Here is a 17,913-nt window from a genome sequence, read left to right on the forward strand (position 1 = left end):
ACAGATTTTGGGAACATCCAGCAGTATCGTCTTTTACCTGCCTCCGTTTCTTCTGCCTTCTATCATGACTCACTTACCACTTTTTGTTACACTCTTTCAATTATGATTCTACGCCTATGTCTTTGTCATGAAAGCTTTCTTGGGCTGCTCAGACTGTACTCTGCAGCCCCTGTTTTAAGTGGGGAAACAGTATCGTGGCCTCAGTGTAAATGAATATGAGAGCTCTGTCTAGTATTATATAAATATACATTATCATAACATTTCTTTATAAGGCACTTCTGTGGTGGCAGTAACATGCAGCTACCTGCAGAATCTGTGTAAGGAAAAATTCCAAGAGCTTTATCTTTTCTCAGTTACAATGGTGTGGAACTTATTTAACCCTTTCAGTGCAGTTAGATGCACAAGGTAATTGATGTATGTTGTATATCAGAAATTTTCCCGGAATAATGAGAGGAGAGGTAAATGGTTCCAAGGACTGCTTTGAATGCTGCATTTAAGCTATATATTGCTATAGCTTTTCTGCTGAAGTACTAAAGAAACCAAAAAATCAATGAGGAGGAGGAGAAACCAAGTACTGTATACTACCAGTTACAGACAAAAGGGAGTAGAAAATTTAAATGACATTCTTTCGCTGTCTCAAAGTCATTGTCTAATATTAGCTTTGTGTTGTGAGCGATTGGCTGGATGATGGTCAAATCAAATGAGGAGATGATTACCAGCTAAGAGAATATGACCAATACTTTTAAATACTGTTGCTTGGAAAGCCTTTTTTAATGGCTTTTTTCTAACATTGATGTGCAGTAATTCTTTTAAGCAGTATCTTTTTAAATCCATCATCTGATTCTCCCTTCCCCCAGTTCTAAAGCAACATTAGTCAGGAAAAATTGCACCGTCCTGGTAAGTTTCAAAATGCTTCTACTGTTGCTGGCAGGAAAATGCTACTGTGCAGGAGCACAGATGTAATTACATTGACTGTTACTTCTCATCTTCTGCTTGGGTCACCCTGGAGGCACAAGTGGAAAAAAATGGGGAGGTGGGAGAGATTCTCACAGACACATGGGAAGAGTATAGGAGAGAGAAATGGAAATCTCTTCTCCAGGAGACAAAGACTGCACTATCTGTGAGTTCTTAACTTTTTTTTTTAATATAGACTTAAAAATTGTTTTCCTTTGGGTTTGGCCACTGCTCATTTTGGCCTTTGCTGTCACTATGGTGAAAATGCAGTAATGTTTTTATTGAGGGTGCTGTTTAAAGCTGTACTCTAGGTGATGTAATCTCTGATAGTGTTCTTTTGACATAGCAGCATCTTCAGCTTTGGAGGAAAGCATTCCAGTGTTTTAAGAAAATCTCTTAAAACAAATTAGTCTGGAGAAGGTATTAAATGTTATTTTAAAGTGATATTGCTTAGCTAAATCTTAAAATTAAAGATTGGGAATGGAGAAGATTTTTCTGGGTAGTGAATTTGTTGTAATAGAAAATGTTAGTTTTATTGGGGAGCCCTCATGTTTTAGAGATATACTGGAGAAACCCTGAGTCATTTGCCTCATGATGCATCAGCAGAAATAACTTGGGTGTGGCTTTGATTTTACTTGCTATTATAATAAGTCAAGGAAAGCTTCTAGCATGGTAGTCTCATTTGTTATTACAATATTGATTGTCATAATTTGCAAAGAGCACTATAGTGCAGTGTGGTCATTATGAAAAGCTACAGTATATTTATGTATTGCTGGGGAGACAGCTCATCTTTGATTTACTGTCTGCTTTCTGGAACTAGGAAACTCCCTCCTGTAATAATCTTCCTGTCACACAACATTGCACAATTGTTGGATTTCTCATTTATCTTTAACTTTTAAGTTTATTTATTACTCAGTTCATGTTTTACTGTAGGCTTAATCTGAGTTTCAGTTGCACACAAGGCTCAGGGTATGTCTACGCTACCCGCCAGGTCGGTGGGCAGCGATCGATCCAGCGGGGATTGATTTATCGCGACTAGTCTAGATGCAATAAACCGACCCCCGAGCTCTCTCCTGGGAGCGGCACCAGTCGACTCGTCGCGGTGAAGACACCATGGTAAGTCGTTCTAAGTACGTCAACTTCAGCTACGTTATTCATGTAGCTGAAGTTGCATAACTTAGATCGATTCCCCCCTCCCCCCCCCAGTGTAGACGAGGGCTCAGACTTGGTCTTCTCAGAGACAGTTTAACCAACTCATTGCTGCTGACAGCAAACATGGCTTGCAGGTGACTGCCTGAGACAAATTAGAATGGAAAGAGAGGCAACTCATGTTATGTGCATCAAAGGAATATAAAATTTAGTTTCTTGGAATCCTAGAATTGTTTTCAGTTTCCAACACACACTACTGACAGTTATCCCAGTAAAATTACCTTTTTCATGCATGTAATACTCGATGTTTTATGATTACAGCAGTGTACACCTATTGAACCTTGACATGTTCAAGCAAACCATGGAGCAAGAATCAGAGGTTTAATTATACTTAAAATAGGCTTAAAAGTAAGTTTGCTCTCCGTTTTAGGGGACAAAGGGAACAAGTGATTTAGAGGGTCTCAGTGACTGGCTGGAAGTGGAAGAACTTCACAAACAAATACAGCTTGTATTAGAATCTAGTCCTCAAATAAACCCTACTCCCATTGAAGTAAAGATGATTATATTATTATTTACCCTACATTGTGTATAGTCCAGTTGGAAACTAGAGATATTGTGACAGGCACACTGTGCATTTGAACATTTAAAAATAATAAAAATAAATAATAAACAACGAAAAATAATTTCTCCTGGAAGTTTTGTAACTGAAGCATTGCAACGTCCTGTTACCTATTGGTAACCAGAAAAATGAAATTAGGAAGCAAAAATGATACTGACTACTCTAGCTTTTGTCCAGGCTGAGAAAAATGCGAAAGTGTAAATGATCAAAAATAAAGTTTTAAAAATACTTTCATTTTTAATCATCTAAGTCTGTGTTAGCCATAAGGAATGTTTTTAATATTTCAGTGTGACATATCCCTTTTAGGTCACCCCATTTTAAATGAGCATCTGACATTTTGGCATGAAGAAGGCTTTCTCTCAAAAGCGAATAAAACTTGTAAAATTGCAACCTGCTGCTAAGTGCAAGGATGGACTTTGTGATTTGTCCCAGGCCTAGTGATTGTTATCCATAATATGGGAAATCATCAACACTTCTTTTTTTTTTCACTTTATTCGTCTCTTGATTTATTGACAAGAAGCAATGTACAAAATCTATAGAGGGGATGGTAGGAGGAAGAAGAGACAGACCCCAAGAAGCAAATTGTTTCATTTCAGCATGGCTATTTTAGGTAAAAGCATCTCAGCCTAACACTGATATTGAATGAAAACATGAACCAAAAAAAGCTCATAACAATAACTACCATGGCTGAAAGTAAGTATAAGTGAGTGTGTGAGAGAGAGAGTGTGTGTGTGTGTGTGTATGTATGTAAACTTTGGTGTTCCCTTTGCATAAAATTAAATGAGTGAGAAGTGTTGTTTAATCATCTGAGTTAGAACTTGTGTTATAATGCAGATAGATTGAGAGATTTAGTTACTGAATTTTTTAAAAAGCTTCATGAAGATGAAAAATGCTATGTAAGTAATAAGGACAATATTTCTCTCTCTCTTGATGGGGCACAATCTATAGAACAGGATCCCATCTAATGATGAAGTTGCACAAATGAGAGTTTTTGGAATCTTTCATCAAAATGCTGACAGCTTCATGTGTATGTTCCCACACAGGAAATGTACTCCTCAGTCTTCTTATTCCTTTCCTAGATTTCCTAGCTATTGGGTTCAAATGTGTCTCTTTTTTTGGGAGGGTGGGTGGGGAGGGGTGCAGATTTCTGTACAGTCTGGTACAAAAATCCCAGACAAGTTATACAAACCTTATAACTGTCCAAGTGACAGATTGGTCAGTATCATTTAAAATCAGACCATATCTAGGTCATTTCCCCCACCCCCATACATGCATTCATGCCATTAATGCTATCTCTAGTAGCACAAGTGTCATCTTTGAATGTTATGGGTGAGAGAATGGGGAAGCTGAACATTTTGCCATGTGTACTGTGAATGAGAGAGCTCTCTCTTAGTAGAAGAGGCCCTCTGAAGAGCATGCATTAACTCATTATGATTCTTACCACTCTTCTCCTAGTGGCCTCACCCCCTAAGGCATATTCGTTGCTTGTGCTTTGACATTGCCTGTAATCTTTTAATAGATACTCACTATAAAGCGATCCTAAATTCTTTTTTTTACTAAAAATTAATGGGACTTCTTAGCCATTGGATTGCTCCAGGTTGTCCAACCTAATGGAAACTGACAGGTTCATCCGTAAGGGACACAGTATAATAAAAAAACCTTCAAGAAGTGCACCAGAAGGAACTCTAATGAAACTCAGTGCAATCAGAAAATATGATTTGTATTTTACACTTGTTATGGTCAAAACATAATAGAGTAACTGTGTGCGCTATTGAGGCTGTTATACCAGCTATTTCCCTCCATGTTGGCATTGTGTTGCTGACTAGTCTTGCTTGAAGAAAGTCTACTCCAAACAATGGTTGTAGTGCCTGTGTGCTGTTAGGAAGCTTGCATATGAGCTGTCACAGGTGTGTTGTGGGTCCACATAATGGTTAGCACACCAAATTATTTTTAGCTAAAACAAGGCCCAAGATTAAGTTTATCCCTTTCTCTCCTGAGTTTTCGAGCTTGCAGGACATTTTAAACAAATTTAACATTACATTTAAAAAAAGATCATACTCTACTGTATGGCACTTACTCATGTTCCTGTTAAATTAAACACTTCTGCTTGGTTGAAATACTCTACTCGGAGGAAAATGTACCTTCTTACCAGCTAATCCAGAACTTCATGACTCTTTAATGATGTATTCCAGATTTACCTGCATTTGAAGAAGTACCCTTCTTTAATGGGAAGGGCACTTGAAGAAAATGCCATTGAGCTGTTGCACTGGAAAATTCCCCACAAGGAGCTGAGTCACTTGTCTACTCCAGAGACTTGTACTCTGTCCATCATTGTGGGTGAAGTGAATTTTCTGCACAGAGCTTTGAATTGAGATGCCTTAGAAATAGACTCATGAATTTGTTAGAATTCGTATTTGAGTTTCAGGTAGTGAGTGAACAATGAGCTGTTGTTGTGAGTAATTCAAGGAGAACATGCCAAAGTATGCATATGGTTTGATTTAAATTGAAGCCAATGACTGAGGAAGTACTTTGGAAATGGAAGTAAAAATAACTGTAGCTACCAAGTTATAGACCTACACTGTATAATAGCAAGTGGTTAAGTTATTTGTATACAAACAATGACTGAAATAAATGTGTGCTAACTGGCAAGAAGTCTTTTGAAGCTGCAAATTATGTACCTAAAGTGGTAGTGGTGTTTTAATCTTGTTCTCCTTGACTTGCTTCAGATGTTGTCGTTATGGTAGCAGCAGGTAATGGCAATTAATATAACAATTTATTTTAAAGATTTATCTAGGTCTTCGGTCAATTTCCCAAAGATCATGCAGAAATTTGTGAACCTCTTCACAGATAGATTGCATACACAAACTTCCAGGATTATATGCACTTTTTACTTGGGAAAATCATATTAATTTTGTGACTGTAGAACATTTCTGGCCTCTTACTGGTGACATGTCTACTTGACTTTCCACTTAGTAAATTTCCTCTATAACTAGTGTTGTGAGTGAATTGTAATCTAGTAAAATGCTCATATTCTTCAACAAGACTTTTCTGCCATTTTAAGTAAGTTTTTAATAAATACTTCAGAGGGACTTTTTGCTGAACAATTGAAATAGGGTGCATTCTTCGCATATTGGCTAAGTAGTTTTCAACTATTTTTCACTTGCAGACCCCTAAAAAATTTCAAATGGAGGTGTGGACCCCTTTGGAAATCTTAGACAAAGGTAGAAACCACTGTTCTATGGTAACAACAACATTTTGCGGACCCCTTAGACGTAGTCTGCGGACCACCAGGGGTCCACGGACCACTGGTTGAAAACCACTGGACTAATCCTTCCTTTGTTATGAGTCTGAAACGTCTGCATTTAAAACAAAAAGTCTCTGGAAAAATGGAATAGAATCTGCTTCATGTTCTTACTGAATGAGGTTTACATTAGGCTGTCAAGCAATTTAAAAAAATTAATTGCGATTAATCACACTGTTAAACAATAATAGAATACCATTTATTTAAATATTTTTGGATGTTTTTCTACATTTTCAAATATATTGATTTCAATTACAACACAGAATACAAGTGTACAATGCTCACGTTATATTTATTTTTGATTACAAGTATTTGTACTGTAAAAAAAAACAAAAGAAATTATATTTTTCAGTTTACCTAATACAAGTACTATAGTGCAATCTCATTACAATGAAAGTTGAACTTACAAATGTAGAATTATATACCAAAAAATCCACTCAAAAATAAAACAGTGTAAAACTTTAGAGCCTACAAGTCCACTCAGTCCTACTTCTTGTTCAGCCAATCACTCAGACAAACAAGTTTGTTTACATTGGCAGGAGATAATGCTGCCCACTTCCCTCAATGTGTCGCAGCAGTCAAAAAATATATCCCTTTTGAGATGGGGCAATCAGAACTGCGCATACTGTTCAAGGGGTGGGCATATCATGATTTATAGAGTAGCATTATGATATTTTTTGTTTCATTATCTGTCCCTTTCCTAATGGTTCCTAACACTATTAGCTTTTTTGACTGCTGCGACACATTGAGTGGATGTTTTCAGAGAACTGTCCACAATGATTCCAAGATCTCTTTGTTGAGTGTTAACAGCTAATTTAGATGCCATCATTTTGTATGTCTAGTTGGGATTATGTTTTCCAATATGCATTACTTTTCATTTATCAACAGTGAATTTCATCTGCCATTTTGTTGCCAAGTCACCCAAATCTTAAATCCTTTTTGTTATAAGTTTAATTTTTAACATGTTGTCTTTATGCCTGAAACACAGATGGAAGAGAGTGAGTACATGACTATCTGACCCAAGAGAGTTTACACTAAGTAAACAAAATTAACATCCTCAGCACAAAACCAATCAATCTTGGAAGCCCACTGCCTGTACAAATACATAAAATCTCTTATGTAACAGATTTCACAGAGCCAATATCTGAGAAAAGAAAAGCTAACTTAAAGACTTTGTTGCCCTGACTCTCAAACTCAACAATAGAATTTTTCTTTATTTCAGCTCAAGACAAGCTTGAAGGAATGGAGATCTATAGGCACTTTGAGACTGTTCACTAAACATAAAATTGTCTTGGGCTTCTCTAAATATGTTTAGTTAAAGAGAAACAATCTTGGATAGCACAGATAGCTAGATAGTCATTTTTCTTCCTCCAAATGTTTAACAATACTCCATACCTCTCTCATGTTAGAGAGAAAAATAAGTCAACTGAAGCCCTTCCCCCCACATTTTTAGCTTTTCTAAAGAGTCTCAAAATGGCCTCAGGCGAAAGGAGCTATTGAAATCATCCATGTAAACTAGAGCTGTCGCAGTTAACTCATGTGATTAAGTCAAAAAATATTAATCACGATTAAAAATATTAATCGCAGTTTTAATCGCACTGTTAAACAGAATACTGATTGAACTTTATTAAATATTTTGAATGTTTCTCTACGTTTTCATATATATTCTATTCTGTGTTGTAACTGATATCAAAGCGTATGTTATTTTTTATTACAAATATTTGCACTGTAAAAATGATAAATAGTATTTTTGAGTTCACCTCATACAAGTACTGTAGTGCAATCTCCGTCCTGAAATGTAGCTTTATTTTTGGTTACATAACTTCACTCAAAACCAAGTAGCGGTGGTGGGGTCTTAAGGAGGAGGGTGGTGCAGTTGTGGGGTCTCGAAGAGAAGGGGTGGGGGCTGGAGGGAAACTCCATCGCATGCTGCTTCCAGGGGCTTGCGAGTGACAACAGCAGCAGAGCATGCTGCATTGCAGCAGGGCAGAGGGATCGGGTACCGGGGCCCCACTCGCTGGAATCCCCGGGGCCGGGAGCGTGACAGTGCTGCCAAGCTGGGCTATAGTGGAGATGCTGGTGCTACCCAAGGGTCACGAGCTGCTGGACAGGAAGCAGCGCGGCAAGTGAGTGCTGGACAGCCCCATCTCCGGCCTGCTGCCCAGCCCCAGCCACCGGCCCTAAGCATGCTGCGCCCTTGGGGCTGTCTGAGCCAGACACTATGGGCCAGGTGCCACCAGTGAGTAGAGATATCCGTGGATATGAAGTGAATATCCGCGGATTTGCAGGGCTCTATTCAGAGGTTTAGTCTGATGTTTAGACCATGGTTTGTTGGAGGTTTGTTTCAGATGGAAGGGGTGAAAATTATAAATTATTCAGTTCCTTATAAGCTACAATAAAAGAGCATCCATGCAGTTTGGGCACCCTTTACATTCTTTTTAAAATGCACAAATAAACAAACACATCAGTTGCCCTAGATCAAATCAGATAACCAAGTGAAAACATAAATGTAGTAGAAATTAATCAACCACAAACTCAATCACTACCGGAGTCTCACACCATCATTACCCATCTCTATCCATCACCCATCTCTTTAGGGGCAAGTGGGACAAGGAAAAGGTTACTGAAAGAGAAACAAATTTTGATGTAATTTTCTGTTATATGTTTCATTTTGTTTGAAATAGTAAAACAGAAGTTGTTTGACATTGTGATTCACTTGCATGAGTATGGTAACATATTGCTTTGGCAAGTGATGGACTAGATGAGCGCGCAGAACTTTTCCATCTCTTTTTCTATGATCATGTATTACCCTGGAAACCTACTTGCATTTTTTTTCTTTCCACTAAGCAGGAATAAGCATTTAGTACTGTAGATTCCTTCTGCCTTGAGAGTCATACTATAGATTGTGCACAGTCTCCTGTTAAATCTTATCCATCTGCTGCATATATACAAATGTACACGTATAGGATAGAACATCATTAATTTGCAGTGATGTCTGGGAAACAGTGCAAATTAATTAATTTTTATGAATTATCAAGTAAGTCAATGAACAGTTGTTGTTTTTTTTAAAAAGCTCATTTTGTGATGCCTTGTCATTAACTTATTTTTGCCACCTGTAGTTTGTTTGATATTCCATTCTGGATCTAAATATTACCATTCTGAGAGCATCCATAGCTCTTTGGTGTACTGTCTTTGAGTGTTGGAAAACAGGCATTTTGATGTTTCTGTGAATGTTAAAATAGGTGGATCGGCAAGTAGTACTATGTGTGTACAGTAGAATTTTGGTTTTGTGCCCTTAACACTTGTTTTGCTGGATGCTTCCTGCCCTGTCCCCTGCCTTCCTGATGTACTTGGTGATCCTGACCCTGAAAACTGAGCTTTCTTCCTGTACTTCGCAGGCAATTGTGTGGCTGGACCATATTTGTGGATATGTAATCATGGCTTTTCTTTCTGAGAAGTGTTAAAGAGGCCATTTGGTCTTTCTTTTTCAATTCTCTTTCAGAATTCTCCACTTTACCAGTATTTGCAGGATTTGGGCCATACAGATTTTGAAATATGTTCAGCTGTGTCGCAGAAGACAGAACAATGCACAGCAGCGGAGGGGCAACAAGAACAAGATACCTGTTCCACCCAGAAAGTGAGCATTCACCTTGACCTTGAAGCTATGTTAAAAAAATATATAAAATCACAGACATTATATAAACTCTTGCTATATAAAAAGTTATTGGAACTAGTAGCTTCCTTATCTTGCCTTTCTGCTGATACAGTTTGAGGCTGAGGAAATGCCACTCAGGATTTAAATGTTTTAGAGAGGCAGGAGACTTGAGCAGTGAATTTTGAAAGAGCTGTATGCTTTATATTATTTACCAGATATTTTTATAGTAATTTAATATGGGATTAATACAGCCTGAAAAGTTTCCAGCTTTGCTCATGCGTTGAGCTGCTAAACACCACTTAATATGTAACAAGTATACAACAGGTGGGACTTCTTGCTGGAAAGTAGAAGGAAAATAACAGTTGTCCCTGAGACACCAGAGCCATACTAGTTTATGGAGAAATAACAGTGACTGGTGTTCCTAACTTCTTCTTATGGGCCTGATTCACTTTAGGTCTAGCACACTTTCTGTAATGAACATTTCAGTGGTTTAGCCTAACTGCCCTACACTGGTGGCCAAACTATTTTCAGGTGTAGTTGACTATAGGTCAGGGAGGATCAATTATTGTTGTCAGCAATGGCTCCTTTTGATTATGTACAAGAGAGCCCTATGTCTTTTACTGCATCCGAAGCAATTTAAGATATTCTAAGTTTTTAAACAGCTTAAACCATTCTTTGATATTACAATGGCTTGAAGCAAAGTTTTTCAAATGAGAGTAAGGGAGTTTCAATGAGATTTGGGCACTGAACTCCTATCAGCTTTTTTGAAAATTTCAGCCTCAATGATTATGCCACTCTGCAATAGTTTTAGTTTATTTGGCTTGGGGAGCTTTAGTTAAGAATGGTAGCGGTCAGAAGGAATAAAGCTGAATAGCTCCAAGTTATAGATTCCACAAGCCTGTAGACCGAATAATTACCAGGAGCTGAACAGCTCAGACTTTTTACACTTTAAAAACAGGGAAATGACCAGTAGGTTTTTTGAAGGAGTTTTACATTTGGATTATGCTTGACAAATCAAGGACCTGGAATTTAGGATATTCCAAAAATTAAGTTTGTTTCCACAATGTTAACTTGGGCATGCAGTACATATGTAGTATTGTACACTTTGATTAATGTATTGTTTGTTAACAATGAAACCATGAAGCCACAGTTGTAGAGTTGGCCACAGAGTTTTTCTTCTGGGGCAGCTGCTACAGGAATAATCTCTCTACTGGCCATAAAAGTTATGATTTTTGTGGAAATTTGTGTGGTGTTTAGATGTGCTTGTAATTATTAGAACTGTGAGCACTGGCTGTTGGGAGTCTGAAAGGACAGGAAACAGGAAGGAGGGGGGAGGAGTTGAGGAGGCTGAGTGAGAGTTACAGAGGGTGCAGCAGCAGCTTCGTAAAGAGGTTTCCACTGTAAAAATAAAGTCCTGTTGAAGCTTGTTAGTACCTTGCCTGCTTGATACAACAATTTCGTCGTCATATTGTCCATTCTTTAGCACCTAGTTGGAGCATGCTCGGTGCAGTTATTTTCTGCCTGCCTCTTTCTCTTCCACAGTGGAGAGTTCTATTTTCAAGGAACATGCTCCAGCTATGTGCTAAGCCAGAGCCTGGAGGAAAAAAGAGGCCTCTATGCAGACTTTTGTGCCCAGAACACTGCAGGGTGGGGTGCCCCCCAACACGATAAAGGTGAGAAGCTGGAACAAGGTTCCACAGACTCAATGATTCTCTGTATCTTAAAAATCCCTGTTTCTTTCCCACTCTGCTTGCTGCAGCATTGCACTCACTTGCCTATGTCCATGACCTGATGGCGTCTCACTCGTGTCCACTGCTGCTTTCCACCCTCGTCCAGTGCTCAGTCACCTTTGCACATAACACACTGCTGTTTTTCCAACAGCTTCTCCAACCTGCAGTCCCCTTCCTGGCCACTGCTGCTTTCCTGCTCCCACACCCTTCTCATTAGTAAGAAGTGGAATAGCTACTGCACCCACATCCTTTCTTAGCAGCAGGAAAGAGAGAAAGTATGATACCACCCTACATTCTACAGTGAGGCTCTCTGATTTTTTTGTGGCATACCAGTGGTGGATCTTGTGACAAACTGCAAGTTGGGCAGCAGTCTGGGAAACACATTCAGAAACAGGCTCTTATGAAAGAAAATTAATAACGCCATATTGATATCAATATTGATATCAATCTAGTCTACATAGATTCTTATATCGTGGTCATCACTATAGTATATGAATACCTTCCAATGATGCACCAAGCAGCATGACTAACATGTGTTATGCCTTTGTTTTCTCATCCTTTCCCAGGGCTGGGGAAGTGATTTATGTATTATTTTGTTTTACAATTTAATTTATAATACACACACACACACAGGTTACTATATGTTTGTTAGAGAAGGCAAGGTCAAAGAAATGTGTCTTGCACTTAAGGCAGAAGATGGTGAGGTTTGTGGTAGTCCTTAATTCCTATGGAAGTCTTTGTGTTGATAGATTCTAGCACGCTATGGCACTAACATAATAAAAAATAAATTAAAGTCCCTGATTCTGTTAATGCTGCTTTGTGTCGCTCAATCCTGTTGTCACAACATTTCCAGTTGGTCGTAGAACTCAGCATTGGTGTCAGTAGAAACCGTAGCATCTTGCTGTGGAATTTCTGTCATGTGTGCTGCAGAGCATGTAAGGACAAGTGTCAAATTTATTGTTGTGGGAGTGAGCTTAGCTTTTGGAGTTTCTTCACGCTTGAATGCCTAGTTTCTCAATCTTAAGGTGTCATTAAAATATATACTTTTTATTTAATATGTGAGCTGTTTTCTGGTGAACGTTCATCTAGCTAGCTAGTGAATTAGAAGTAATCATTGCTGGCTTCTTTCAGTGCTCATGGAGTACAGTCTGACACTAGTTAGGAACTAATGCTGCTTTAAGTTAACACAACATTAAAAGGATTCCTCAATATATTATGTCCATTTCCATTGGTTTTCACAGCTGTCAAACTGAGGACACTAGCTGTGACTGACTTGTTCCTCTAGAAATCTCACAGAAGCTATGTTTTCCCTTTCAAGTTATTGGCATTTGGAATGCACCTGCAGTTAACTGACCTATTTCTGCTTTTGTGCAATGAGATTTATTTTAATTAAAACTCTTATTTATTGAAATTAGGTCAATAAAAAGTGATATCTGATTGGCTGATACCTGTACATTGTTGTGAAGTAGTTCACAGGTTGGTTCTAGTTAGCTCCAGTACTTTCCCTTATATGTGTGATCTTATGAAAGGTAGAAAATTTGTGCAATCTGATTGCATGTTTATGTATGTAACTTACCAATTTCCCCAACGTGTATTGTTTCTATCTCTCATTTCTTCTGAAACAGCTTACTCATTTTATTGTCTTAGGACGGGGTGGGCAAACAACAGTCCAGGTGCTGCATCCAGCCCTTCAGACGTTTTAATCCAGCCCTTGAGTTCCCGGCCGAGGAGCAGAGTCCAGGGCTTACCCTGCTCCAGGACCCCAGCCAGGGAGCGGGGTCGGGGGCTTGCCCTGCTCTGCACATGCCAAGGCTCTGTGTGGCTCCCGGAAGCAGTGGCATGTCCCCCCTCCAGCTTCTATGCATAGGGGCAACCAGGGGGCTCCACACGCTGCTGCCGCCCCCGTAGCTCCCATTGGCCTGGAACTACGTTCAATGAAAGCTGCAGGGGCAGCGCTTGGGGTGGGTGCAGCGTGCAGAACCCCCTGGTTGCCCCTCTGCATAGAAGCCGGAGAGGGGACATGCTGCTTCTTCTGGGAGCTGCTTGAGGTAAGTGCTGCCTGGAGCCTGCACCCCTGACCCCGTCATGTGCCCCAGCCCTGATCCACCTCCCGCCCTCCAAACCCCTCGGTCGCAGCCCGGAACACCCTCCTGCACCCCCAATTCCCCTGCCCCCATCCCAGAGCCTGCACCCCTAGCCAGAGCCCTCACCTCCTCCCGCACCCCAGCCCCCAATTTCGTGAGCATTCATGGCCCGCCATACAATTTCCATACCTAGATGTGACCCTTGGGCCAAAAAGTTTGCCCATCCCTGGCTTAGGAGCTCCTCCTTTGGTGCTGTTACAACAGAGGCAATTGATCTTGGGTTCTCTTGAAACCTAAGGGCATAGGGTGTGTGTGTTTAATATATCTGTACATCAAGCTCACCTGAGCAACTCATGAGCACCACAATTATGTCTGCTTTGTCTCATCTGTTTTCAAATGAGAGAGTGTGGGGAAGGGAGGGGAAAAAACCCACGTGCTAATTTGGAGTTACAGGATATTGTGAATTGGAATTGATGTAATCAGTACTGGCTTTGAAACTTAAGTGCTTTTCAGTTGTCTCTCTGACACCAGATAGTCTATTTCTGTCCTTTAATTTCTGCTTCTCCTTCCCGTTTCAGTGACGTCTCTGAAGGGAACTGATGTATTGTTAGTGTGTAGTGAGGAGAAGACACTGGACTGCTACTTGAGAGCTGGGTTCAATTCCCACCACTGCCCATGACTTCTCTGGGACTTGGGCAAATCATTTAATTTCTCTGTGCCTCAGTTCCCCATTTTTAAAATGGGATTAATACTTCCTTGTTCTTACCCTTCATCTGTCTAGTGTATATAGATTGTAAGCCCTTGGGAGCAGGGACTACATTGCTTAGCTCTCTTGGGACCTGGTCTTGGCTGAGTGCTACTTTAATGCATATATATACTCGTATGAGGAATAGAAAGACATGGTAATTGATGCTCACTGTGTATATCTGCAGAAGGAACACCAATGCACTTGTTCTTTTCCATCCTGTTCCAAAGAGTAACCTTGACTTGCAAGTACCATAAAAGTAAGTCTCTGCATGGCTTTCAAATGAAAAATATTAAATGTAGTTCCTTGCTGCCAAAAACCTAGATGAACAACTGAGGATGTAATGGTGTTCCCAGCTTTTTGAACCTGGTTTGGTGTACAACTGTGAGGTTACAACTGACTCCTCCAAAACACCCAGGCTCGAGAAATAGTGTTTGTTTGTTTGTTTTCCCCAAGAGCTGGATTCTTCCTCCAAGAGGCTAAAGGATCTCTTGGAGCGGCATCTGCTTCTGGTCTCCTCCCTATGGCTATGTGTCCTGCTAGATCAGGGGTAGGCAACCTATGGCATGTGCGCCAAAGGCGGCATGCAAGCTGATTTTCAGTTGCACTCACATTGCCCGGGTCCTGGCCGGAGGGCTCTGCATTTTAATTTAATTTTAAATGAAGCTTCTTTAAACATTTTAAAAACCTTATTTACTTTACATACAACTATAGTTTAGTTATATATTATAGACTTATAGAAAGAGACCTTCTAAAAAGGTTAAAATGTATTACTGGCACGCGAAACCTTAAATTAGAGTGAATAAATGAAGACTCAGCACACCACTTCTGAAAGGTTGCCAACCCCTGTGCTAGATGTAGGCCTGGAAAAGGAGAGAATTATCCTCCTGGGGCAAGGGAGGATGACAAAAATGCTGATTTTCCTGTAGGCTGCCACCTGAGTGACTGGTGAAGGAAAGACTATTATCCAAAAATCCAAGTTGACCTAAGTTGCATTGACGTACAGCCACTGCAGTAATTGAATCGGTTTTACACATCCACACCACACTAAGCTCTTTGTGTTGGCGGTGCATGTCCTCACCAGGAGTGCTTGCACCGATTTAACTGCCATTACGGGACAGTTTCTGAAAGGCAGTAATAGTCGATGTTAGCAATGCAGTGTCTACACTGACACTATGGGCATGGCTACACTTGCAAATTTGCAGCGCTGCAGCAGGGTGTGAAAACACACCCTCTCCAGCGCTGCAAATTGCGGCGCTGCAAAGCGCCAGTGTGGTCAAAGCCCCAGCGCTGGGAGCGCGGCTCCCAGAGCTGTACGTTATTCCCCACAGGGAGGTGGAATACGGACAGCGCTGGGAGAGCTCTCTCCCAGCGCTGGTGCTTTGACTACACTTATCGCTTCAAAGCGCTGCCACGGCAGCGCTTTGAAGTGCAAGTGTAGCCATAGCCATATGTCAACCTAACTACATTGACTTAAGTGCTACACCTCTCGCAGAGGTGATGTTATTAAGTTGGTGTAATGGGCGGGTTACATAGTTACACGTGGGAGCTACATTTTGTGTAAATGCTTACAGAGTTAGGTCAGCGAAAGCTGTCTTACGTCGAACTAACTCTGTAGTGTAGACCAGGCCTTTGTTAGAATAAGGGTTCCTAGGCCCAGTTTCCTGGCTTACTTCCAATTTGGGTAGTTACATTTGGCTTTCATCTTATTTAAATTTCCTCCATAATTTAAACTGTGTAGGATATTTTTCTCCACTTCCTATCCTAAACTATTGTGTGTGTTTCTGAGTGCTATTAACATTTTACCCCAGATGTGATTATATTTTAATAGTAGGTAAAAGTAACCTCTCCGTAGTTTCACTTTGTGAAATGTGTTGGGATGAAAGTGCTATATCAGGGGTCAGCAACCTTTCAGAAATGGTGTGCCGAGTCTTCATTTATTCACTCTAATTTAAGGTTTCGCGTGCCAGTAATACATTTTAACCTTTTTAGAAGGTCTCTTTCTATAAGTCTATAATATAAACTAAACTATAGTTGTATGTAAAATAAATAAGTTTTTAAAAATGTTTAAGAAGCTTCATTTAAAATTAAATTAAAATGCAGAGCCTCCCAGACCGGTGGCCAGGACCCGGACAGTGTGAGTGCCACTGAAAATCAGCTTGCGTGCTGCCTTCAGCATGCGTGCCATAGGTTGCCTACCCCTGTGCTATATAAATGTGAGATACTATAAATGCCATCTTGAGTTCATCCCATACTAAAAGGAAACAGTAAATATTTTATTTATTTGGATTTAAATGAACACACGCGAAAGCATAACTATAGCCCTTGCCATAAGTTAAAATATAGAGGATACCTATTTTACTATATATTTCACAAAGAGCCCATTTAACTTATTTTTGTTCTAAAGTAGCAAAGAGAATACTGGAGAGTCATCAAAGGCAACATGACCTGACTTGTGTGTTGATAAAGACTGTTTTACTTGTCTGTAACACTTCCAGTGGGAATAAAGACTATAAGACATCATTCCAAGATACCTGAATAATTTAATGTGTTACCGCACACCACTGGTTCACAGCCCAAAACAGTGGGTTGTCTTGTTTTGCATCTTCAAGCTTTGGCCTGTCTGTCTTGCATTTATGCAAGCTCAGATTTTTCTTTAAAATCAAAATGAGGAATATGAACCAAAAAATAATTTATCCAGCACTCCAAGCTGGTTTAGTCTGTAACTCAACAGATTATATTAGCTGGTAGCAGTGCTTTATTTCTGACTTTAATGGTCATTAATTAAAACTGTCCTTGGTATTGATTTAAATGTATGCAATCAAGAGCTGAAGACTCAGGAACATGGAAGTAGTTTTAAAAGTTTATTGTCCTTAAAACAAAACTTCATCTTGAAATAATAAATATTTTTTTCTGTACTATACTTTCAATACACTGGGAGCAGAGGTTCTTGTCTAAATTAAGTATCCATCTGACCAGTCAAATGTAGTTCAAGGGCCATTGTTTACACCCCACCCATTGCTTCTACTCATTACCAAGGGGGCATTTTGCTTTACTTTGTATTGCTTCATGTTATATGACTAGAGAGCTCTTTATAACACAATTCTTGTAGCGCTATAGTTTGTGACACACGTCTTGTTGTTTTCAGTGGTGTTTCTAAATGGACAGTCTACTGCCACTGCCTCTCTGCAGCCTCAGAATGTTCTGTAGGTAAAGAGAGTTTTAGCTTGTCACCAGAATTCCCTTCTCCTACCTTCATAGGCAACAGGAACTCCAAGCTGTAATAATAGGTTTGTTCCAGCTCTAATTTCTATTAGCTTATTACTTCATCCCCTGGGTAATGCAGGATTGCTCTGTACAGTACATTTCTAGCATGTTGCCTGTTCTAGATTTCAGTACCTCAAATTACAGTATTTTGAATGCTTCCCTTGGACTTTTTCATAATCTAATTAGATAGCTCCCCTTGTTGGGATAGGATGATAACTGTACAGCCAGAAGAACTGTCATTGTGATATCTGATGTGTTGGTCCAATATATCATCCTAACCTCACTAATACTTCCCTCAGATATGGCTCTATAGCTCTAATCAGGCATAGAAACAGATGGCATATATACGTGAAAGCATCGTTTGGGTTATACTGTTGGACTCAAGTATCACTGTTCTGGGGTAACTGCA

General features: G+C 39.7%; 1 protein-coding gene across 8 annotated transcripts in view; it reads left to right on the plus strand.

The window, feature by feature from the left end:
* Window positions 1-17,913, plus strand: part of VEZT (vezatin, adherens junctions transmembrane protein) — an 89,391-nt gene that overhangs the window by 17,536 nt on the left and 53,942 nt on the right. For 6 of the 8 annotated variants that reach the window (XM_044981243.1, XM_044981252.1, XM_044981220.1 and 3 more), the window contains one exon: window positions 9,526-9,660. The exons of 1 other annotated variant lie outside the window; for it this stretch is intronic. In XM_044981243.1, coding sequence (XP_044837178.1) covers window positions 9,526-9,660 — 135 coding nt within the window. Of the gene's footprint in view, window positions 1-9,525; window positions 9,661-11,220; window positions 11,352-17,913 lie in introns of those variants that run through there. One more of the 8 variants, XM_044981225.1, reaches the window with a different exon arrangement.

The sequence above is a fragment of the Mauremys mutica genome, chromosome 1 (assembly GCF_020497125.1).
Source record: "Mauremys mutica isolate MM-2020 ecotype Southern chromosome 1, ASM2049712v1, whole genome shotgun sequence".
Classification (NCBI taxonomy): domain Eukaryota; kingdom Metazoa; phylum Chordata; order Testudines; family Geoemydidae; genus Mauremys; species Mauremys mutica.